Below are 18,411 nucleotides of genomic sequence, written 5' to 3'. Positions count from 1 at the left end.
GAATCTCCAACCCAAGCAAAGATTTTTAATATTTGCCCTCCCCTATTTTCCCTTCTCCCCACTCGGCACCGCCAGTTTGCCTATCACAAAGTGCACGCATCCAAGTTTAAAACCAAGGAGTCTCACTTGCCATGGGGAACCTGGAAAGAAATCTGTATCTTCTGCAATTAATCACAGCAACTTTATTACTCCTCAAAAAGGAATGAAAGTAAGGAAGGTCTGTGCAGAACCAACACTGCAGTGCTTAGGGCACTGAGAGCCCTACTGAATTAATTGTCAGGCACTTTCATTACTGATTAAATAGGAAATCTCCAAATGCCAGTAGAAAGTGATGATTAAACCACTCCTATAGGACACATCCTCTCTCCTTCCTCATCGCACCAGAGGTCACCTTCCTGTTGGCAAATTCAGAAGGATGAATCTCCAGTGAAGAGGCAGCAGGGATAAACAAACAGACTCAGAGAGGTGGAAGCTGCCTTTCTGGAATGAAGTTGCAGACACCTTCACCCAGACCCCACACTGCAGCTGGAGCTGACCTGGAGCCAACCAAACTGCTCACCTTGCAGTCCCTGGCTCTCCTCACGCATACAAATCCCTCTTGCTTCCTCCCTCCTCCCCCAGCCCAGATTTCCCCTATACCTTTGCCACAACAACTCAAAGAGCCCTTCCCACCGCAGCAAGATCAAAAGAGGTCAGCTCAGCCCCAGCCTGATTTATAGACCCAACCGCAGCACCCTTCAGAGCTGCCCTGAACACGGCACACCCTAGCGTGAAATGTGGAGACGAACAACATGGGAGCTGTGGGCATCTCACACCACTGGGCTGCAGCCATGTCCTTTCTCTGCCATGTTCCTCTGACTCTAATCACCTCCAGAGCTGTCTGTGCCTGGTCGGGATGCAAAACTACAAACTGGCAGAGGTAGAAGGGATCCTCAGGTCCCTCTGGCCCAAGCCCTGCTGCAGCAGGGATAACAGAGCAGTGCCCGTGTCCTCAGCTAGGGCTGTGGAAAGTTGCTGCCATCTCCTGGGCAGCACGGCACCTCACCCATCAGCTGCTTCTCCCTTGGGCTCCCTGAGCTGGGCAGCACAACGCAGAAGCCCTGCGAACTGCAGCGGCCGTGGGCCTTCTGCAAACAAGGGTGCAGCCTGGTAGTGCCTCTGGACAAACACACTGCCCACAAGGCAAATAAAGCACGGGGAGCACTAACAGGGTGCAGCTGAGCACCTGCTCTGCTCTCTGGTGATGAGCAGGGCTCCAGTGTCACCCAGGCACATTCCTTTCCATGGGAAGGTGATGCAGTGCTGGTTTCTGCCCTCGCTCCAGGTCTGCTCACAATGGCACTGAGCACCTGCACTGCCCCAGGCAGATGGCTTTCCCTTTCTTGTGCAAAGTTAGCAGGAGGGAGATGGTGAAACTCCCAGAAACCCCTCATGTGCCAGAGCAGGAGACAGTTAGCTGGCAGCACTGGGAAAGCCAGGTAGGAGCTGTGCCAAAAGCAGACACCACACAGGGCCAGGGGCTTGCAGGTGGCAGCAGAGATGCCCTGGCTGCAATTTCCTCTGCCACTTGTGATGGAGGATGGAGGGCAGGGGCAGGGTCAGTCACAGGACTCTGACTGGCTTAGTGGGGAGCTGCACCAATGCAACCTGCCAGAGGAGAGAACAGAAAGCCAGAAGCTGGAATATGGAAGTGTTGAGAGGTTGTGGAGGCCGGCAGGAAAATTCCCTTGCTAAACTTCTCCCTTTAGAGAAGTGCCCTTTTACAAAGCCTTTCTTTTGCAAACTCCCTCCTCCCTGCCCTGCAAGCCTTTCTGATGCAGATAACAAAGAGGTCTTCAGGACTTCATCTCTCAGAAGCAAATGCAGAGAACAATCCTCTTTTTTTATTCATACCCAGATAAAGCCCCTCCAGGGCTATCAAGCCGGCCAAAAGTCTTTATGGGGAAATACCATCCCAGAGGCTGGGGCAGAGGGACAGGACATTTCCATGGGATGTTTCCCTGCAGCAATCCTGGATTGCATAGGAGAATAGTGGCCTCGCAGTTCCCTCCTGGTAGCTGTAAAACGTGTTCCTCATTGGTGCTGAAGTCCCAGCCCAGAGCTGCTGTGACCCCCAGAGAGCTGCTGTGATCCCAGGACACTGCTGCAGAGCACGGCCAGGTGGGATGTGCCACACACCATGCGCAGCACAAGGGATCTCTCAAAACCAGCTCAGCATCCTGGCAGCAATAAAACACCCCGCCGTTATCAAACAAACTGTTTGCAAAGCAGACCAGTAAACCTCAACTACCTGCTGTTCACCTCGAGCAAATAAATAGTCCAATAAAGCCATAAGGGGTAGATGGAAGCAAAGGCACCACCCATGCCTGGAGCAGGGCCGGCAGCCTCACAACGCCTTTCTGCAGCACCCGGGGGGCTGGGAAGGAGCCCCAGCACTCCGCATGGCCCTGGTTCTGTCCCATTCAACTCCAATGGCATCACCTGTTCAGCCACAGTGCACACGGGACAGCTGGTGCCGGTCCTGCTGTAAATCATGGGAGCAGGTTGTTGCGTGCAGTGGTTTATTGTACCTCTGGGTTTTGCTAAAGGTGCTCCCTCACATGCCGGCTGCTGCTGTGAGTTTCATTTTCCCAGCTCCTGCTCTCCCTCAGGCCAGCAGCACCTCGGGGCTGAAGCTCTGCACCTGCCGCACAGCCCGCACCTCAGGACACTGCCTGCCTGTTCCAGTCCTTGCCCACGGCAGGGAAGGTGCATCTATCCCTGGGGAAGACAAAAAAAGGAGTGGAGCTGATGTGAGGAAGGGAGTAGGGAGCAGACCCTGTCCCAGTGCACCAAGCGGAGGTCAAAGGTCTGCGTGAGCATCCCCAGGGATGGTCAGATCCCACAGTCTGGCTGTTTACGCACCCTGTGAGAACCTCCAGAAAGGCAAAGTGAGGGCCCAGCTCCTGTCACTGCCGGTTCCGGGAGGTAGAAGCCACCTCCTGTGGGAATGCAGAGAACAGCACAAGGCTTCTTGTAAGTGGTCATGGTTCGACCTTGAAAGAAGCCCGTGGAAACTGCAGCTCCAGCTTCAGTTTTGCCCACAAATACACAGAAGATAGGGTGGGGAAGGAGCCACAGCACATGTGCCTGCAAGGAGAAAGAAGGGCAAGAGAATACCTCCTGTCCATCTGCCAAGAGGGGACATGGGCTCATCCCCAGATGAATCAGATCATGAAGCCATTTCTGAGCTAAAAATCTCCATGTTTTTGCTTCCCCCAGCTATCCTCCTGGCTATGTCCCCTCAGCGTGACAGATATCAGTTTTCCCCTTCCCATGGAAAATACAGCTTTCACCTATCTGCACAGTTGAGGAACAAAACTGTAAATCCCCACACAGCACACATCGTGTAACGCACAACTTCCACTGCTGCTTACAAAGATCTCTTTTGCTTTGGATGATTGGTGATGGCTATCACCTTCCTTGTGATATATGTGACACCGTCACATCCTGCCTTTCTTTCTCCAAAATGAGTTGCTCTCTCGGAAGCAAATGTATCTGTTTCCAGCACCCCTTCCTCCAGTGACACCAGTCTGACTCATCCTCACTGGCAGAGAATGGCGCAGAGCTATTGCAAGGAGACCATGTGTGAAACCCCCAAGGGCAAACAGACAGCAGTGAGGCTGTGCTAGCAAAACCCTCTGCTTCCACCTTGCTCTGCTTTTTCCCCTCTCCATCCCCTCATGGCTGGCTGCCTTCCTTTCTTGAGCTCCTCCAGCTGTTTGTTGCAGGGCGGCAGACCCTGTTTGTGAGGTACCATGACCCTCTGGCCTCCTTCCTCCTTTGCTCAGGGACACGTAGGAGAAAGGGAGGAGTGACCAGGAAATGTGGCCATGACCTCAGCCAATTTGATGAGCCAAAAGAACTCGATCTCTCCTTTTCTCCATACCCTTTGCATTAGGGTAAAGTTTACCTCTGACCCATGTCAATGTCACCAAGAACACACCACCTTTCCCAATGCATCCCCTTTTTCTCCCACTCTTCCCTGCTGCTTCCTTCTCACCTGCATTTCCTGAACTCACCTATTGTCTTTCTGGTACTTTCTTTCACTTCTGCTCAGCTTTTGTTTGAAATGTTGAACACAACCACACACATCACAGGAGGGGCGAAAGGGAGCCGCCTGTGTGAGATGGTTTGATGCTGGAAAAAGGGAAGATGAGAAGGGGAAAGGAATGCACTGAGGGGTTTCCCAGCCCAAAATAGGCTGGGCAGAATTCAGATGGGTTCAGCAGAACTGCAGTGAGGGCCTCGGCGAGCTGCCAGCATGGGGCAGATGGAGGCAGGAAAACCATTCCCTGCTGACTCAGGCCTGCCACCAGCACTGATGAGCCCCACACCTCTGATGAGTGCTGCACCCTGGGTTTCAGGGTGGAAAGACACCGCCAGCCCACGCCGTCACCTCCCCAATGGCTCAAGGAGTGCTTGCAAAAGCCAGACTCTGACATCCCTGCCAACAGCCCATGGGAGCACAGAGGGAGAGAAGAGCAAAGCTCAGGCTGCTTTGCACAGAACACTATCCGAGGGGTTTCGCTGAGCCAGCTGTCTGCAGACACCTCTGCCAACATGGGTTGGTTTGGTCGCTAAGGAAAGCAGGGCAGGGGCTGGCAGTGGGAGCACAGTGCTGCTCCGTGTCTCCACGGCCTGCGGTTCCTGCAGAGGTCATGGAGACTCCTGCACAAATGCACACAAAAGCGGCTCAGGGGAGCAGGCGAGCAGGGACTTGCTTTACATTCCTGGGACTCCCCCATGATACACCTGCTGTGGGTTTTACCGCCGCACAGATCATCACCCCTTTATTTTAAACAGTTCACCTAGAGGCCAAGCAGCCAGGAGGAAGTAATCTCTAAAACCACGAGAAACCTCCCACCAGGGGTGTGTACAACGAGCTGGATGGGGAGGGGGAAATATTTGCATTTACCTCATCAAGATCTCCATATAAATGGGCTGGGAAATGTCAGGCTTTCTCAGCTCCCAGGTGCATGAAGCAGGGACATCCAAAAGGATGATGGCAGCTCACTTCTTGCTGCAATTCCTCCTCTTCGGGACTCTGCTTGTCCCTGCGTACCTGCAGATGGAAGGATGTGAGTTTGTCAAGGATCTCTCAGTTGAGAGCAATTTCTCAGTGACCGTGACACCCGAGGAGTACATGGCCAACACAAACTACCAGGGTAAGCATCTTCCATCCCACTGTGCCCCCTCTGCTGTCCCTAACCCTGTGGGATCCTTGAATCTTAAGCTGTTCTTAGATGTGCTCAGAACCTGTGTGGTCTAATGATGCTTTCTTTACTTCAGGCAGGAGATAGCTCTCCTACTTGTCCCCTGTTTATTCCTATTCCATGTCTATACAATCAGCCTCAAATTCTCTTTCCTTCCTTGGGTGTTTTTTCCACCTTAACCTTTTGGCCAAAAACCCCAAAGGGCTCAAAAACACAGAATTTTGAGGGGTACTGCTTTGTGGTTTTGTTCTCTTTCCTCCTTGAGTTTTGCCCTTGTTGGCAGTAATGGCTCTACAGACAAAAAAGATGTTGCTTTGCAGTTGACACACATTCAGCATCAATCACAGAAAATGGCTTTTAATCCTGTAAGAGATTCAGTCCCAGCATACATGGCAACCTTGCCCTGCTTCCCAGACCTGACAACAGGCATCCCTTTGCCTTGAGGTTCAGAAATCCGAACACTGAGAGCAGGGAAAGAAGGTCACCCTGAGCCCTTCCTTTTCTGCTGGGATGGACAGGCACAGCTTCCCTCGTGCCTCTCCCCAGGGAGCACCACTGCAGGTGGCTGCATTTTTCACAGGAGAGGGTTTTGCTTACAGCTGTTACTTTGAGCTCTGATTCTTTCTGAGTGGAGGATTTGGGACTGACACTGCCATCTCACACCATCTCTGGCAGTCCTGAGTGGTTTCACTTGAAGCCACTCTCACCCAAAGGACTCTGAGGGCCAGGAGGGCTACAGCCATGTGGGACACACAGCTGTACACAGCTGAATGCTGGCAGGCAGGTCTCCCTTGCTCCGTGTGCTTACAGCCCCACTGCTGCCCGCAGTAGCAGTGTGGTGCACAGCAGCATTGCGCAGACTTGTCACAGCCGTGAATCAGCAACCTGGGATGGAGACGTGGGGAAAGCGACAGGGTGGGGATGGCACAGTCAGCTGTGGGCTGCTCACCAGCTCATCCCCTGCGCATTTTCCACCCCTGCCATTTGTGTGGGAGCCAGAAAAGGTGGTTTGGTTTGGTTTGGTGTCGTCATCCTCCATAGCAGGGAGTGCAGATGGGGACTGAAGAGATCCCTCTTTTAGGAGGAGGGGGGAGGTGAGGGGCTCTTCTTGCTTTAGCAGGGGGACACCATTCTCCCTGTGCCTCTGTGTCACATAGAGAGCCCTGTGCCAGCAAACACTCCCTTGGTTGAAAGCCCTGAAGGCAGAGGATCTGAGATAGCTGTCCTACAGGACAGACAACTTACCTTGTCTCCCTTGCTCTCTTTGCAGTTACGATAAGTGATGAAGGAAACCACACTGCTGACAGAAATGTGACCATGTATTTACTTCAAGCCTTGTCCCCTGAAAATACCACTGCAGGAATATGGAACGTAACAGACGTGCTAAACTGCAGTGATGTTGACACAGCAATGTTAAGTGCCTCCGAAGATCTGTTGGCAACAGCAAACTGGGCATCTCTAAGCAGTAACATATCTTCCGTGGAAATAAGGTAACACTATGACCACCTTTGAGTATCCAGCTGGGATAGAACTTTCCTGTGCCAGCTCCTGGTAATGCCCACAGTCAGGATCCCACCCCCAGAGCAGCAGCTGTGACAAACCCTTGTGCCTGCTCCAGATTTTCACTTGAGAATACCGAGGAAATATTTCCGGCAAAGCCAGATCTGGAGGTCTCTCCACTGCCAGCCTGCTGGTTTCCTCACATCAATAGGGATGTAAATTAGTACAATGGAAATTAAGGGATTGAACACCCCTTATTTCCATGAACACTAATGGAGCTGCATCAGTGGAAATATTTGCCAAAGGAAACCATAGGAAACCTGAACGGTCTTATCTGCCAAAAGGAAGAATGCAAGAGCGCGTTACTCTAATGATTGCAAGGAACACTGCTGTTACAAGAAACAGGTGGTCACAATACACATCCCATCTCATAATCTGTTCTTCATGCCCTTTTTCCTCTCTTTCCTCCTTCCATAGGGTATACATAATCTTTGACAACACTTCCACCGAGTTCAAGAGTGTGACTCTGCGGGAAGGTAAATAAATAGGGTGCAGTGGGGTGGTCCCACAGTGGGGTGAGCAGTGCCCTGAGCAATGTGCCGTGGTGTTGGGTTTCCCATTTCTCCAGTAGTCAGGAGACAAGGCAAAGACACCAGAGTGGCAAGAAGGTCTTCAGGATTATTGCTGAACTTGAACACTTCCTAACATTTTCAACTTTAAGGGACACTAAACAGCCACAGACAAGTTGCAGGTTGTATATTAGGAAGAATTTTCCTTCCAAAAGAGCAGTCAGGCACTGGAACAGGCTGCCAGTGAGGTCACCAAACTTGGAGGTCTTTAAGGAAAAGGCAGGTGGAGTACGCAGGGACGCGGTTTAGTGGACAGAGGTGTTGGTGTGTGGACAGTTGGACTGGATGATCCTACAGGTCTTTTCCAACCTTACTGATTCTATGATTCTAAGTGCAGAAGGCTATTTCTGCAAGTATTGGCGCAGACTTTATCCCCCTCTTCTCTCTGTCACACAGAAGTGAAGTAGAAATTGTGGCTTGTCGTCACTGGTAATGTTTCTGTAGTCCAGGGGATCCCCTGCCCCCAGGAGCCTCAAGCCTAACTTGATGATTCTCCATTCACATCAGTGGATATGTTCATGCATCCCACTCTGTACGGCAGGTCTGACACACATTTCTGAGAAATGACAGCAAGTAGGTCTGTAGCTGGTCCTCTGCACTTCTAATCTACCCTGGGGGTTTCTTTCAGTTCCACAAACAGATCCAACCACACCCTCGACAACCACCGACTCCGTCTCCGCAATCCAGAGCAGCTTCTTCTTCATCGCCATCACTCAGCTGCTGATGCTCCTCACTACAAGCAAACTGCTCTCTTAGGAGATGGGGAGAGGAGATGACCCAGCTGTGCTGCTCCTCTCCTCACCCACAGGTGGGAGGGCAGGCAGCTGATCTACTCAGGAAAATCACTCACTTCTTATGCATATTAAGATGATAACTGCATTTCTACATTAGATTATAAGGGTTTATGACCACAGAGCTGATCTCCCATTACTCCCCTCACCCAGGGCCAGCATACGCTGCAAAATTAGCAAGTCAGAGATCACTCTGATCAGAACAGCTGGAGAAGGTGATTGAGGAGGGCAGACCCCTTCTAACCAGGGGCACTGGGTGGGTTAATCCTTTCCTCAGCTCCTGGGGTCCTGTGAAGCACAAAAAAATAAAAAGCATGAAAATGCTCAAGAGAAGGGAAAGGCCCTCTGCTCATCCTGATACTGGTGTGTGCTGAGGAGCTGGAAGAGAGGTCTGTGAGCCACAGGCAGAGCAGAGTTGTTCTGTGTCCTGGCAAGTTCCCTCGGTTTGGTTCTGGCTCTCTGGAATGGTGGAGTGGGTGGGGTTTTTTTTTGTTGTTCTCCTTTTTTTTTGTTTTTGTTTTTAATCAGTAGTAGTTTCTGCTGCAGGATGAGATTGGATGGGCCACTGAATGTCTTGATTTTATTATCGTTTGTATTTTTATATGGATGGAGTTTATGAAGGAAATTTCAAACTTCTGGAAAGTAATTACTATTATTTTTATTTTTTTTTCTGAAGTGAATCTAAATAAACCAAAGAATAAAAGCTGGCTGTTGCACTGAGCAGTGTTTGCTGGCTGGGACACGGCCAGGCTCCAGCCCCAACCAGCACAGTCTGCCCCTGCAGCTCATGGCCACGTTTAAGGGGAATTTGCCTTCACCTGTCCTTGAACCCAGCACTCAGCCCTCAGCCCTGCGGACTCCAAAGCCTGGCTGCCTCCCCACAACGCCCCTCTGCTCCCCACTGAGGATCTTGTTGCTCTGAAGCGGACATATCTCACTGGAGTCCACTTTTGTTCAGATTTCGTCTGAAAAGCCACGGCTTGCCTCAAAGAAGAGATGTTCCTCCCTCTCATAGTTAGGCTGTGGTGGAGCCCTGCTGATTTCCACTTATTCCCAGCCCTGGCGTGGGCTGGCCGCTTTGTAAGGTTGGCCGTCCCTAGAACAAAATCAAGCACAGTATTACAGATGACATTTCCACTGCATCGTGCATGGAGTGATCCACGCGCTTGTGGAATGTTTCACAGAATTTCACTGAAATACACCTTTGTGGCCCAGCTACTACAGCTGCCTTCGGTTTTGCAGGCAGATTAATTAGCAGCTCCCAGGTAACTGGAATAATGTTATACCTTCTGCTACAGAAGCACACAGCACTCAATAAAATCCTACTTAGTGCAATAGACTGCCTTTCTATTCTAATCTTCCTGTCAATATGACTATCTGGTCAGATAACAGCTCAGATAATAGGTATCAAATCTGTTCCAGGTAACCTTGTGGCAACACCTCTTACCAGGTGTAGGGTGGGGTGCAGGCTGGGATGCTGAGCACTGGGCTGCACCATTCCCTATGTGCAGAGAATGAGAAACCCCTCATGCTTTCAGCAGCCCCTTCTCCCACAAAATGCCCCCATTTTCCTGTCCTGGATTTCCTGCTGTTTAAGCATTACTAGAACAGCTGCAGCTGTGAGCAACAAAGCTCCACAGCACTTCTCCACCCTTCCCCTGATTGCTGCAGCTTCATGCCACCCAGGAAAGCTCAGTGCTTTGTAGAAATCATGACAACCCCAATTTCTTGGAATGCAGACGTAACCTTCTACTGCTATTTCTCACTCTCGATACAGCAAGAGGAAGTGCATCACTCATTCTGAGAGCAACCTGACCATCAGGCTTAAACATTAACCTTCCTTGCTCCATTTCCACCCATGCAGAACAAGGAGTAGCTCCAGCTCCTGCTCCCCACTGCCCCATCGCTCCCAGCAGCAGCAGCCCCAGCTCCAAGGGCAGAACACATAGAGTGGAAGGGCCATGCCATACCCCTGCATGCTTCTGCATCACTTTGAGAGCAGCCATTGAGTTTCCCAAGCCCCACTGTAGGGAGGGAACAAACAGCTCCTGCCTCCGGCCCAGTGATAGGCTGCTGACCCTCCCATCCTAATGGCTTTATGGCACTTAGGGACACGTACACACCCGCAGCAGTAAAAGGAACATCACATAGCAGGACAAAGCATGCAAACATCAGAAAATGCCCCAACCAGTGCTACACGTCAGCATCCCTGTACATGTGGTTCGACCACGTGTCCCTTCCCTCTCTGAGCACACAGGACACAGTGCAAGGGCAAAGCCTGCTCCCTGCTCCCCAGCACTGCCCTCCCCACTGCACACAGGGCACAGAACCACACGCCATGAGCCTGGAGCTGCAGGAGGAAGAGCTGGGCTGCCCCATTGGACGCACTGTGTGGGTTATTCATTAATGCGGTCATTGTTGGGGCTATAGTGAAATGCAAGCAACATCCTTGGGAGTGGCACTGAACTTGGCTCAGCCCCAGTACTTGCCCACACCCCGCAACACTGCCCCTGTGTGGGGCAGGAAGGCAGGAGGGGGACCTTCCACTCATTCCCTGCTAAATACGGCGCAGCATGTTTCTGATCTTGCCATCATTATACCGTTATTCGTGTTTGCTGTGTGCTGAAGCTGGAAGTCATGCTCCCACAGTAGCTCTCCTGGGACTGGATTTGAAATTTTAATTGCTGTCCCAGACACCCCCATCACCTGAACAGCTCTCCTTTGGCCAATTTCATCACTCAGTAACTAAGTCACAGCACAGATTAATGTTTAACAGTGCTAGCTAATTTTATACAGCCGTACCCAGCCTATCAATTTGGAGGTTGATTCCCACAGACTTTCCTGTATGGACTCACACATTCCTGAAAAAACTGAGTCCCTTATGAGCAGAAGGCATGCACCAGAACCCCTGGGGCATCACAATCCCAACACCGCCTGCCCCTGGCACCCACACCATTTCCCAGTCCCTTCTTTATTTCTATCACTCCAGCTCTGCTGCAATTTAAACGTGACAGATCATAGAATCATTGAGGTTGGAGAAGAACCCTAAGGTCCAACTGCCCACCTACCACCAGTGGTGCCCACTGTCCGTGTCCCTCAGTGCCACATCTCCACATTTCCTGAACACCTCCAGGGACGGTGACCCCACCACCCCCTGGGCAGCTATGCCAGTGCCCAAACACTATTTTGGAGAAGTTTCTTCTGGTACCCAAGATCAGATAGAAGAACCTGAGTACTTCCTTGGACATGCAGTGCAGCAATAGATACAAATTCCCCAGTTATTGCAGGACTTTGTCAGTGTGTTGTACTGCAGTAAAACAAATGTAGGTTATTTTTTTCTGGCCCAGTACCCAATTTCACACTAAAAATAGTACATTGCCATACTCATGTGCTTGTTTATTGTCATCACTGTCAATAGCTGCATTACACTTCCAAGAAAGCCACCATGTGGTATGTTTGGGTTCCCATGACGTACTGAAGATCCAAAGGACTTGTGAATCACACAGCACCATTTATCACAGTGGTTAGCCAGCCTGACATCTCTGGCTGGCATCGCACCAGAGAATGAGAGAACAGCAGAGCCCAGAGAAGGGGCACAGCCTCCCAGGACAGCACCAACCAGAACGAAGGCTGCCATGTCCCACGTGGTGAGAAATGGGGGGCTGCAGTGCCCTCAGCAGCACAGTGTCCCTTTCAACTGAGATCTGAGCACTCCCACCTGTGTGATGCTGCAGAGCACGGCTGTCCAACCTTCTGGCTTCCCTGGGCCACACTGAGTGAAGAGGAAATGTCAGAGGCTGTATACATAGGCTGCACTGCAAATAATGCCTTCCGCTTATTTGCATGGAAACTACATCAGATGCAAAGAGCACAGTAACACTATTGAATAGAGCACGTTCTCAGCTACAGAACACTGCTTTTCTACATAGGCACCACCACCAGCTGTGCATTTTCACCAGCAATGAACAAGAGACGCATGCTGCACATGACAAAACCTGCACCAGCAGAAGTGACCACTGTCACCAGTGCTGAAACACACCGCCCACCCCTCTCTGTGCTCACATCCACTCTTTGGTCTCCAGAAATGTTCACCAAGCATTGATGGATGCCACTGGGTGCCATTTTTTCTGCATGGAGGAATTCGATTCCACACCTTTGCTTCATCTGCACTTCCATGTCAGACACCATTGTGTCAGACTGCCCCTCTGCTGCCATCTGTCACACGGCAACAACATGCAATGGATCTTGGTGGGGAGGTTCCACCTCTACTGCTGCACCACCAGCATCCAGCTTTGATGTGGTGGGCTGACATCATAAAAAGGAGGCATTACTTTTGGAGCAGCCCTCATTAAACATACAAGATAGTCAATGTGCATAAGTTAAAAAAAACCCTTATTTTAATCATTAATATTTCTTATTAAAACAAAAAAGAGATCAACAAAGCCATCAAACCATTGGGATGTGTGACCATGTTGTGAAGCTACACATCAATGTGCTTGGTGGCAGTGGCTGCAGCTCTCAGTGTGGTCTCACGGTGTTGGTCAGAGATGTTTGACTAAATCTTACTCTTCCTGTGCTTCATGCTTGCTCACAGTTGTTCTCTAATACATGCACTGCCAACCCCCTGTGCCCTGGGTTCAGCCACGCACTGCCCGTGGCGCTCTGCTGTGTGTGCGCTGTGAGCGCTGGGTGCACACCTGGAGCCAGGCTGTGCAGCTGTGTGGGTCAGACACAACTGCTGCAGAGCCTTCAGCTCCCAAAGCGCTGCCCTTAGGAGGACAGGAGGCAGCGCCAGAGCTCTGCAGCTCTGCTGTTGCAGAGGATGAGGTCACCAGGGCCCTGAGCCACACCTGGCCTCAACATCTGAGCAATAATGGATGAAGGCACAGGACCATCCTCTTCCTAGCAGCCACAGTTTAAAAGAAAGCAGTCAAAGTATTTTCTAGAGCTGTAACCAGCACATTCCAGCCAAAGGTGAACTATTAGGCAAGCTTCATTAAACCTTTCCAAGTGGTGCTGTTTGCTGTCATTACTCAGCCGCAAACTTCCTTGTAGAGCTCATGAATTATTACTCTGGGTATCACCTTTTAAATTACATACATTTAGTTGTTCTTTGTGGCCATACCTCCCAATGACTCTCAGTACCACTTGGCACATTGCTCATGTGATGGGGAATCACACACAGAGCTGCTCCTGCCTGGGCTGGCAGGTGGGAGGCCCTCATCGCAGCCAGCTGAACTGCACCGTTGTTCCCCAACTGGTTTTACATGCATTCCTCTTCCAGCTCTTTGATTTCACAGTATGCCTACAATTTCAGGAACCTTCAGAAGAACTGGCTGGCGCTCAGTCACAGCCCCATCCTCTGTAAGCACCCAGCTGCGGGAGGCCGTGGAAGCAGCAGCCCCAGTGGTTGGTGCACACTGAGTATCTACATGAGCTTTCCAGTATGGGGTTCTGATGGTGAAAACACCACGCAGCTGCTGATTGCTGCAGTGGGAGCACTCACTGGCTGCTTCCTCCAGAAAAGGAGAGCTTCATGCTGTTCCTACAGAATTGCTAAACAAAAGCACACCTTATCTTGCTGCTTGTGCCAAAAAGCTTTTGGGAGTCTACAGTGAGCATAGTCTCAAAGCACCCTAATATGGGCCAATAAGCCCACTTAGGTCAACTTTTTACATAGGTAGACAGTGACAGGACAAAGGAAAATGGCTTTAAACTTAAAAAGGGGAGATTTAGATTAGATGTCGGGGGCATTTTTCACAGAGAGAGCAGTGAGGCGCTGGCGCTGCTGCCCAGAGAGCTGTGGGTGCCCCATCCCTGCAGGCACTCCAGGCCAGGTGGGATGGGGCCCTGGGCAGCCTGAGCTGGTGGGGGGCAGCCCTGCCCACGGCCGGGGGTTTGCACTTAGATGATCTTTAAGGTCCCTCCAACCTAAGCTGTTCTATGATTCTAAGACATACACACTACCAAGCCACCTCCTCTCTGGAGAGCTGCTTTATTTAGCATAGTACAATTGCAGATTGCACATCAGCTCAGCAATCTGGTTTTATGAAATCAGAATGTCTTGGATAAAGGCAGATGTATCAATGAATTGTGATAACCCAAACTGCTGCAAGATTTCTGGCAGAAGAATTACGTTGGTTGGTTCTTTTGCAGTACGTAACCAAGGCTTCACTTCAGCACACAGATGAGCAGGGCTGATGCTGTCACTGACGTGAGCAGGTGTCAGTTTCCAACCAGTTGAGCTTTGGCTCATTTCACCTCTCAGAAATCGTTTCTTCTCCTTTATAGACCACAATGTTCTGTTCTGTTTCGTACACTTTGACTTTATAGAGCATTCCCACAGGCAGGAGCCTCTTGAGGTTTTCCCAGATGAACACTGCAACGTTCTCTGTGGTGCTGGGAGCGAAACAGCAGCAGACTCAGAACCATCAGTGATGGCACCCACAGCGCTACCCCAGCCGAGGACTGAGCCCCGCAGATCGCTGCCCAGCCCTGCAGGCCCCCAGACCTCCACCCACCTCACCACCTCAGCGAAGTAGGGCACGTCCTTATCCAGGTTTTTGTGGTCGAGTGGCTCAATGATTGCCTGCTACAGAAAGAGAGGTGTCCAGGCTCCAACACCATGCACCGGGCAGCAGTCTGTACAGAAATGTACAGACGTCCCTGCATCCATCCATTAACCTCCCAGCTGAGACATGGCACTGCCTCACATCACTGCGTTAAAACACTTCAATCCTAAATCACTCCTTCATTTCTTCTTTATTTCCCACCATTATTAACTCACCATGTTTCCACCAGACAAACAGCCCATGTCTAACACAGGGGTGTCTGGGAGAGGGGTGCTTTACCTGCATGTACGCTTTCAGGTCTGTCAGGTTTATAACCATTCCTGAGACGGGGTCAATCTGGAGAGAAAACAGAAGGCAGATTAGTAACCTAGCTACAGGCCCTTGTTACCAAGGCTGCTCTGAGCCGGCATGAATCAGGGCCACAAGAAAAATCCCTCTTCACCTTCACATACTGAGTCCCTACTCTGCCCCTGTATGTGCATACAGCAGCTTATGGCTCTGCTCCCTGACATAAGGAGGAAAAGGCTGCCTGCAACACACAGAATATAGAATCAGAAAGGTTGGAGAAAAGCTCTAAAACCATCCAGTCCTTCCACCTACCACCAATACTGCCCACTGACCACGTCCCTCAGTCCACACTTCCTGAACTCCTGCAGGGACGGTGACTCCACCACTTCCCTGCACAGCCTGTGCCACTGTCCGATCACTCCTTCCTAATATCTATCCTAAACAATCCAATCCAACCTCAGCAACCTCAGCGTCGTTAGGGGCAAGGTGAACAGCTGATTGTTGAAAACCTCCCACAGTGATGCACACAGCACAGGAAACCCAGCAACTGAGCTGGATCTGCTGGAGACAGGGCTCCATTGCCCCACTGCCAACTGCTGCAAGGAATGAAGGAACGCCGAGAACACTCACCTCTCCACGCACAGTGACTATAACTGAAATTAAAAAAAAAAGGAATTATCACGTCATGCGTGTGACACCATGAGCCTCACAACAAACCCCACTGGTGATGGAGGCAGTCAACCCATTCAGCAGTACCTCACCAGGTGCAGGCTGCACAACACTTACAAGCACAACCCTTTAAGGAAAAGTTATCCACTCCATTAGGAGTGGTGGTCCTGAGTTACAGAAGCCATTCTTCTGACCCTGGGACAGCCCTACGTCCATGAGGAGCAACATGCACACGTGCACATGTGGAAGCCAATCCCTTACCCTTGTAGTTGTGCCCGTGGCCATTGGGATTGTTGCACTTCCCAAAGAGTTTCAGGTTTTCTTCATCACTCAGTGATTTACTGCAGGAGGCAGACAAGGCATTTCAGAGAGCAGATTTTCATGGTGTCACCCCATCTGTGTGTCCCAGCTCCTCCCATTGCTCACCCCAGGCGAGGCTGGGTGAGATAAGGCCAGGTTGGATGGGAATAAGGCCAGGTTGGATGAGATGCTGGGCAGCCTGAGCTGGTGGGTGGCAGCCCTGCCTATTGCAAGGGGTTGGTACCGAATGGTCTTTAAGGTCCCCTCTAACCTGAGCCATGCAGTGACTCACGCCCCCCCTGAATCCACACACAGCTTCTCCCACCCCAAGGGCAGCACAGCAGGAGTACAGCACAAAGCACACCCTGGCACGGATCACCAAGTCCCACCCCATTCAACCCATGAAGACACAATGACATCGATGACTTTTTTTTTTTTGGCTTTGCTTTTGTGCTTATGTTTGCAGTTCCGTACCGACCGCCTCACCCCAGCTGCAATTCATGCGTGAACAGCACAAAACCATTCGGGTTCCTGGTAGGAAGTGCCAGAACTGTAACCAGCGCTACTCCGTACGAACGAACGAAGCCGGCGGAGCTTCCCCGTGCAACACGAAGCACGGCGACGGGACGGGGCCCGGCAGCACCCTGCGGACCCCCCTCACCTGTGCAGGCGGTGGCAGGCGCTGAAGCTGGCGGTGCGGGACAGCCGAGCCAGGCGCGCTGCGGGCGGTGCCATGGCGGGGCGGCTCCATCCGGGGCCCGGAGCGGACGGCTCCGCAGCGCCTCCCACGATGCCCGGCGCGAAGGGACGCTGCGCCGCTCCGCGGTGCCGTGCCGAGCGCAGCTTCTGCTCTAGGGAACGTCAGCAAAATGCAACCGAGTTTGCTACAGTCTGGGCTGTTAGAGCAGAGGGTTTAGAGTCAGGAATGGAACGGGCTGAGATGGGCATTGAAGAGCGGTATCAGGGGAGCAACACATGCCGTGTTCTCCTGGACAAATTGCAGCCCGTGGCCTGGAGATCTGCGCTCTTTGCTGGGCAAAGAACTGGGTGCACTGCTGGGTTCCCCAGGGGTCGGTGTTGGGGCCGTCCTGTTCAGTGCCTTTACTGATGATGTGCATGAGGGCACTGAGTGCATCCCAGCAGGTTTGCAGACAGCTCCACGTGGGGGGAAGCGTGGATGTGCCCGAGGGCAGGCAGCCCTACAGAGGGAGCTGGACGGGCCGATGGCTGGGCTGAGGCCAACGGGACGGAGCTCAAGCAGCCGAGTGCCGGCTCCTGCGCTTCGGCCACAACAACCCCACGCGGCGCCGCAGGCTTGGGGCAGAGCGGCTGCAAGCTGTGCGGAGGGAAAGGAGCCGCGGCTGTCGGTCGGCGCTCGGCTGGGCGTGAGCCAGCAGTGTGCCCAGGTGGCCGAGAAGGCCGACGGCAGCCTGGCTGTGTCCGCAGCAGCGCAGCCAGCAGGAGCGGGAGGTGAGCGTCCCCTGCACTCAGCTCTGTGAGGCCGCAGCTCGGCGCTGTGCTCGGCGTTGGGCCCCTCGCTGCAATGCAGGCGTGGAGGCTGGGAGCGTGCAGAGAAGGGAACGGAGCTGTGAGGGGTCTGGAGCACAATGGGGTGCGATGGGGAGCGGCTGAGGGAGCTGGGATTGTTCAGTGTGGAGAAGAGGAGCTCAGGGGAAACCTCACTGCTCTCTGCAGCTCCCTGACTGGGGGCTGTGGTGGGCTGGGGGTCGGCCTCTTCTCGCAGGAAACAGCCAGAGGACGAGAGGGAATGGACTCAAGATGCTGCAGGGGAAGCAGGCTGGATATTAGGAAAACCATCTTCTCAAGAGCAGTGATTGGGCACTGGCACAGGCTGACAGGGTGGTGGTGGAGTCACAATTTCTGGAGGTGTGATGTGGCAATGAGGGGAACGGTCAGTGGGCAGCATTGGTGGTAGGTGGATGATTGGACTGGATGATCTTTTCAACCTTAATGACTTAGTGGAGCTTTGTGCAGACCTTCAAACCTACATGCAAGCACACTCCCAGGGCTGTCTGCAGAAACTCCCATTTCTGGATGTGGTCACAGACTCAACATTTGTGCACTGTGCACATTATATTTCCTTTTCCATGGCTTTCACCCTTTCATTCATCCTCGCACAGGCCAGTTGTTCAACCTAATTTGTCGTTTGTTTTCTTATAAGTAGTGACAGCTGCAAGCTGTGTTCCTAAGGCATCAGTGCACAGGGGTGGGCGTGCCAGATTCCCTCCCGGATAACAAGTGCACTCTTATTTATGGAGAAGCGCTGCCTGAAGAGATGCAGAGCTCCGCGGAACCACTTCCTACCCCCAAGTAGCTGAGCTCGCAGCTCCGCAGCGGGGGCCGGCTGCCCTCTGGCGGCCATGACCGGCTTCTCAGCCCTCCCTCC

At 52.1% G+C, this 18,411-nt stretch overlaps 2 protein-coding genes and 1 long non-coding RNA gene across 5 annotated transcripts; 1 reads left to right on the top strand and 2 right to left on the bottom strand.

Annotated features, from left to right (window-relative positions):
• Positions 1–1,881: 1,881 nt before the first annotated feature.
• LOC128087570 (uncharacterized) lies at positions 1,882–4,364 on the bottom strand. Its single transcript, XR_008209900.1, has 3 exons — positions 4,062–4,364; positions 2,905–2,981; positions 1,882–2,760 (listed from the first exon to the last, which is right to left on the bottom strand). It is a non-coding gene; the product is annotated as an uncharacterized LOC128087570 (long non-coding RNA).
• A 622-nt stretch (positions 4,365–4,986) lies between these two features.
• Positions 4,987–9,510, top strand: LOC128087612 (uncharacterized). 3 transcript variants are annotated; one of them, XR_008209906.1, is made up of 5 exons: positions 4,988–5,207; positions 6,526–6,745; positions 7,233–7,291; positions 8,013–8,192; positions 8,852–9,510. XR_008209906.1 is itself a non-coding variant. In XM_052697329.1 (4 exons), the coding sequence occupies exons 1-4, from the start codon at positions 4,991–4,993 to the stop codon at positions 8,138–8,140; spliced, it is 612 nt and encodes a 203-aa protein (XP_052553289.1). In that variant the 5' UTR covers positions 4,987–4,990; the 3' UTR covers positions 8,141–8,487. The 3 variants fall into 3 exon arrangements, 2 of the variants coding, with proteins under 2 accessions (XP_052553289.1, XP_052553287.1); XM_052697329.1 differs by lacking the exon at positions 8,852–9,510 and having other exon boundaries at positions 4,987–5,207; positions 8,025–8,487; XM_052697327.1 differs by lacking the exon at positions 8,852–9,510 and having other exon boundaries at positions 8,013–8,487.
• A 4,643-nt stretch (positions 9,511–14,153) lies between these two features.
• On the bottom strand, positions 14,154–16,799 carry PTS (6-pyruvoyltetrahydropterin synthase). The gene is made up of 6 exons (XM_052697324.1): positions 16,666–16,799; positions 15,966–16,045; positions 15,666–15,688; positions 15,027–15,083; positions 14,697–14,767; positions 14,154–14,574 (listed from the first exon to the last, which is right to left on the bottom strand). The coding sequence occupies exons 1-6, from the start codon at positions 16,737–16,739 to the stop codon at positions 14,433–14,435; spliced, it is 447 nt and encodes a 148-aa protein (XP_052553284.1). The 5' UTR covers positions 16,740–16,799; the 3' UTR covers positions 14,154–14,432.
• Positions 16,800–18,411: the final 1,612 nt, after the last annotated feature.

This window comes from Tympanuchus pallidicinctus, unplaced genomic scaffold (assembly GCF_026119805.1).
Source record: "Tympanuchus pallidicinctus isolate F22 unplaced genomic scaffold, pur_lepc_1.0 scaffold30, whole genome shotgun sequence".
In the NCBI taxonomy this organism is placed as follows: Eukaryota; Metazoa; Chordata; class Aves; order Galliformes; family Phasianidae; genus Tympanuchus; species Tympanuchus pallidicinctus.
The sequence above is the reverse complement of the archived record's forward strand: the minus strand, read 5'-3'. Positions and strand labels throughout refer to the sequence as shown.

What these genes read in the sequence shown, in the direction of transcription:
- LOC128087612 (XM_052697327.1), top strand. Translation starts at nt 4,991, where the DNA reads ATGTCAGGCTTTCTCAGCTCCCAGGTGCATGAAGCAGGGACATCCAAA. An exon ending in GGCCAACACAAACTACCAGG is followed by an intron (nt 5,208 to 6,525) that starts GTAAGCATCTTC and finishes CTCTCTTTGCAG; the next exon opens with TTACGATAAGTGATGAAGGA. An exon ending in ATATCTTCCGTGGAAATAAG is followed by an intron (nt 6,746 to 7,232) that starts GTAACACTATGA and finishes CTCCTTCCATAG; the next exon opens with GGTATACATAATCTTTGACA.
- PTS (XM_052697324.1), bottom strand. Translation starts at nt 16,739, where the DNA reads ATGGCACCGCCCGCAGCGCGCCTGGCTCGGCTGTCCCGCACCGCCAGC. An exon ending in GCCTGCCACCGCCTGCACAG is followed by an intron (nt 16,046 to 16,665) that starts GTGAGGGGGGTC and finishes TGCCTCCTGCAG; the next exon opens with TAAATCACTGAGTGATGAAG. An exon ending in CCACGGGCACAACTACAAGG is followed by an intron (nt 15,689 to 15,965) that starts GTAAGGGATTGG and finishes TTTTAATTTCAG; the next exon opens with TTATAGTCACTGTGCGTGGA.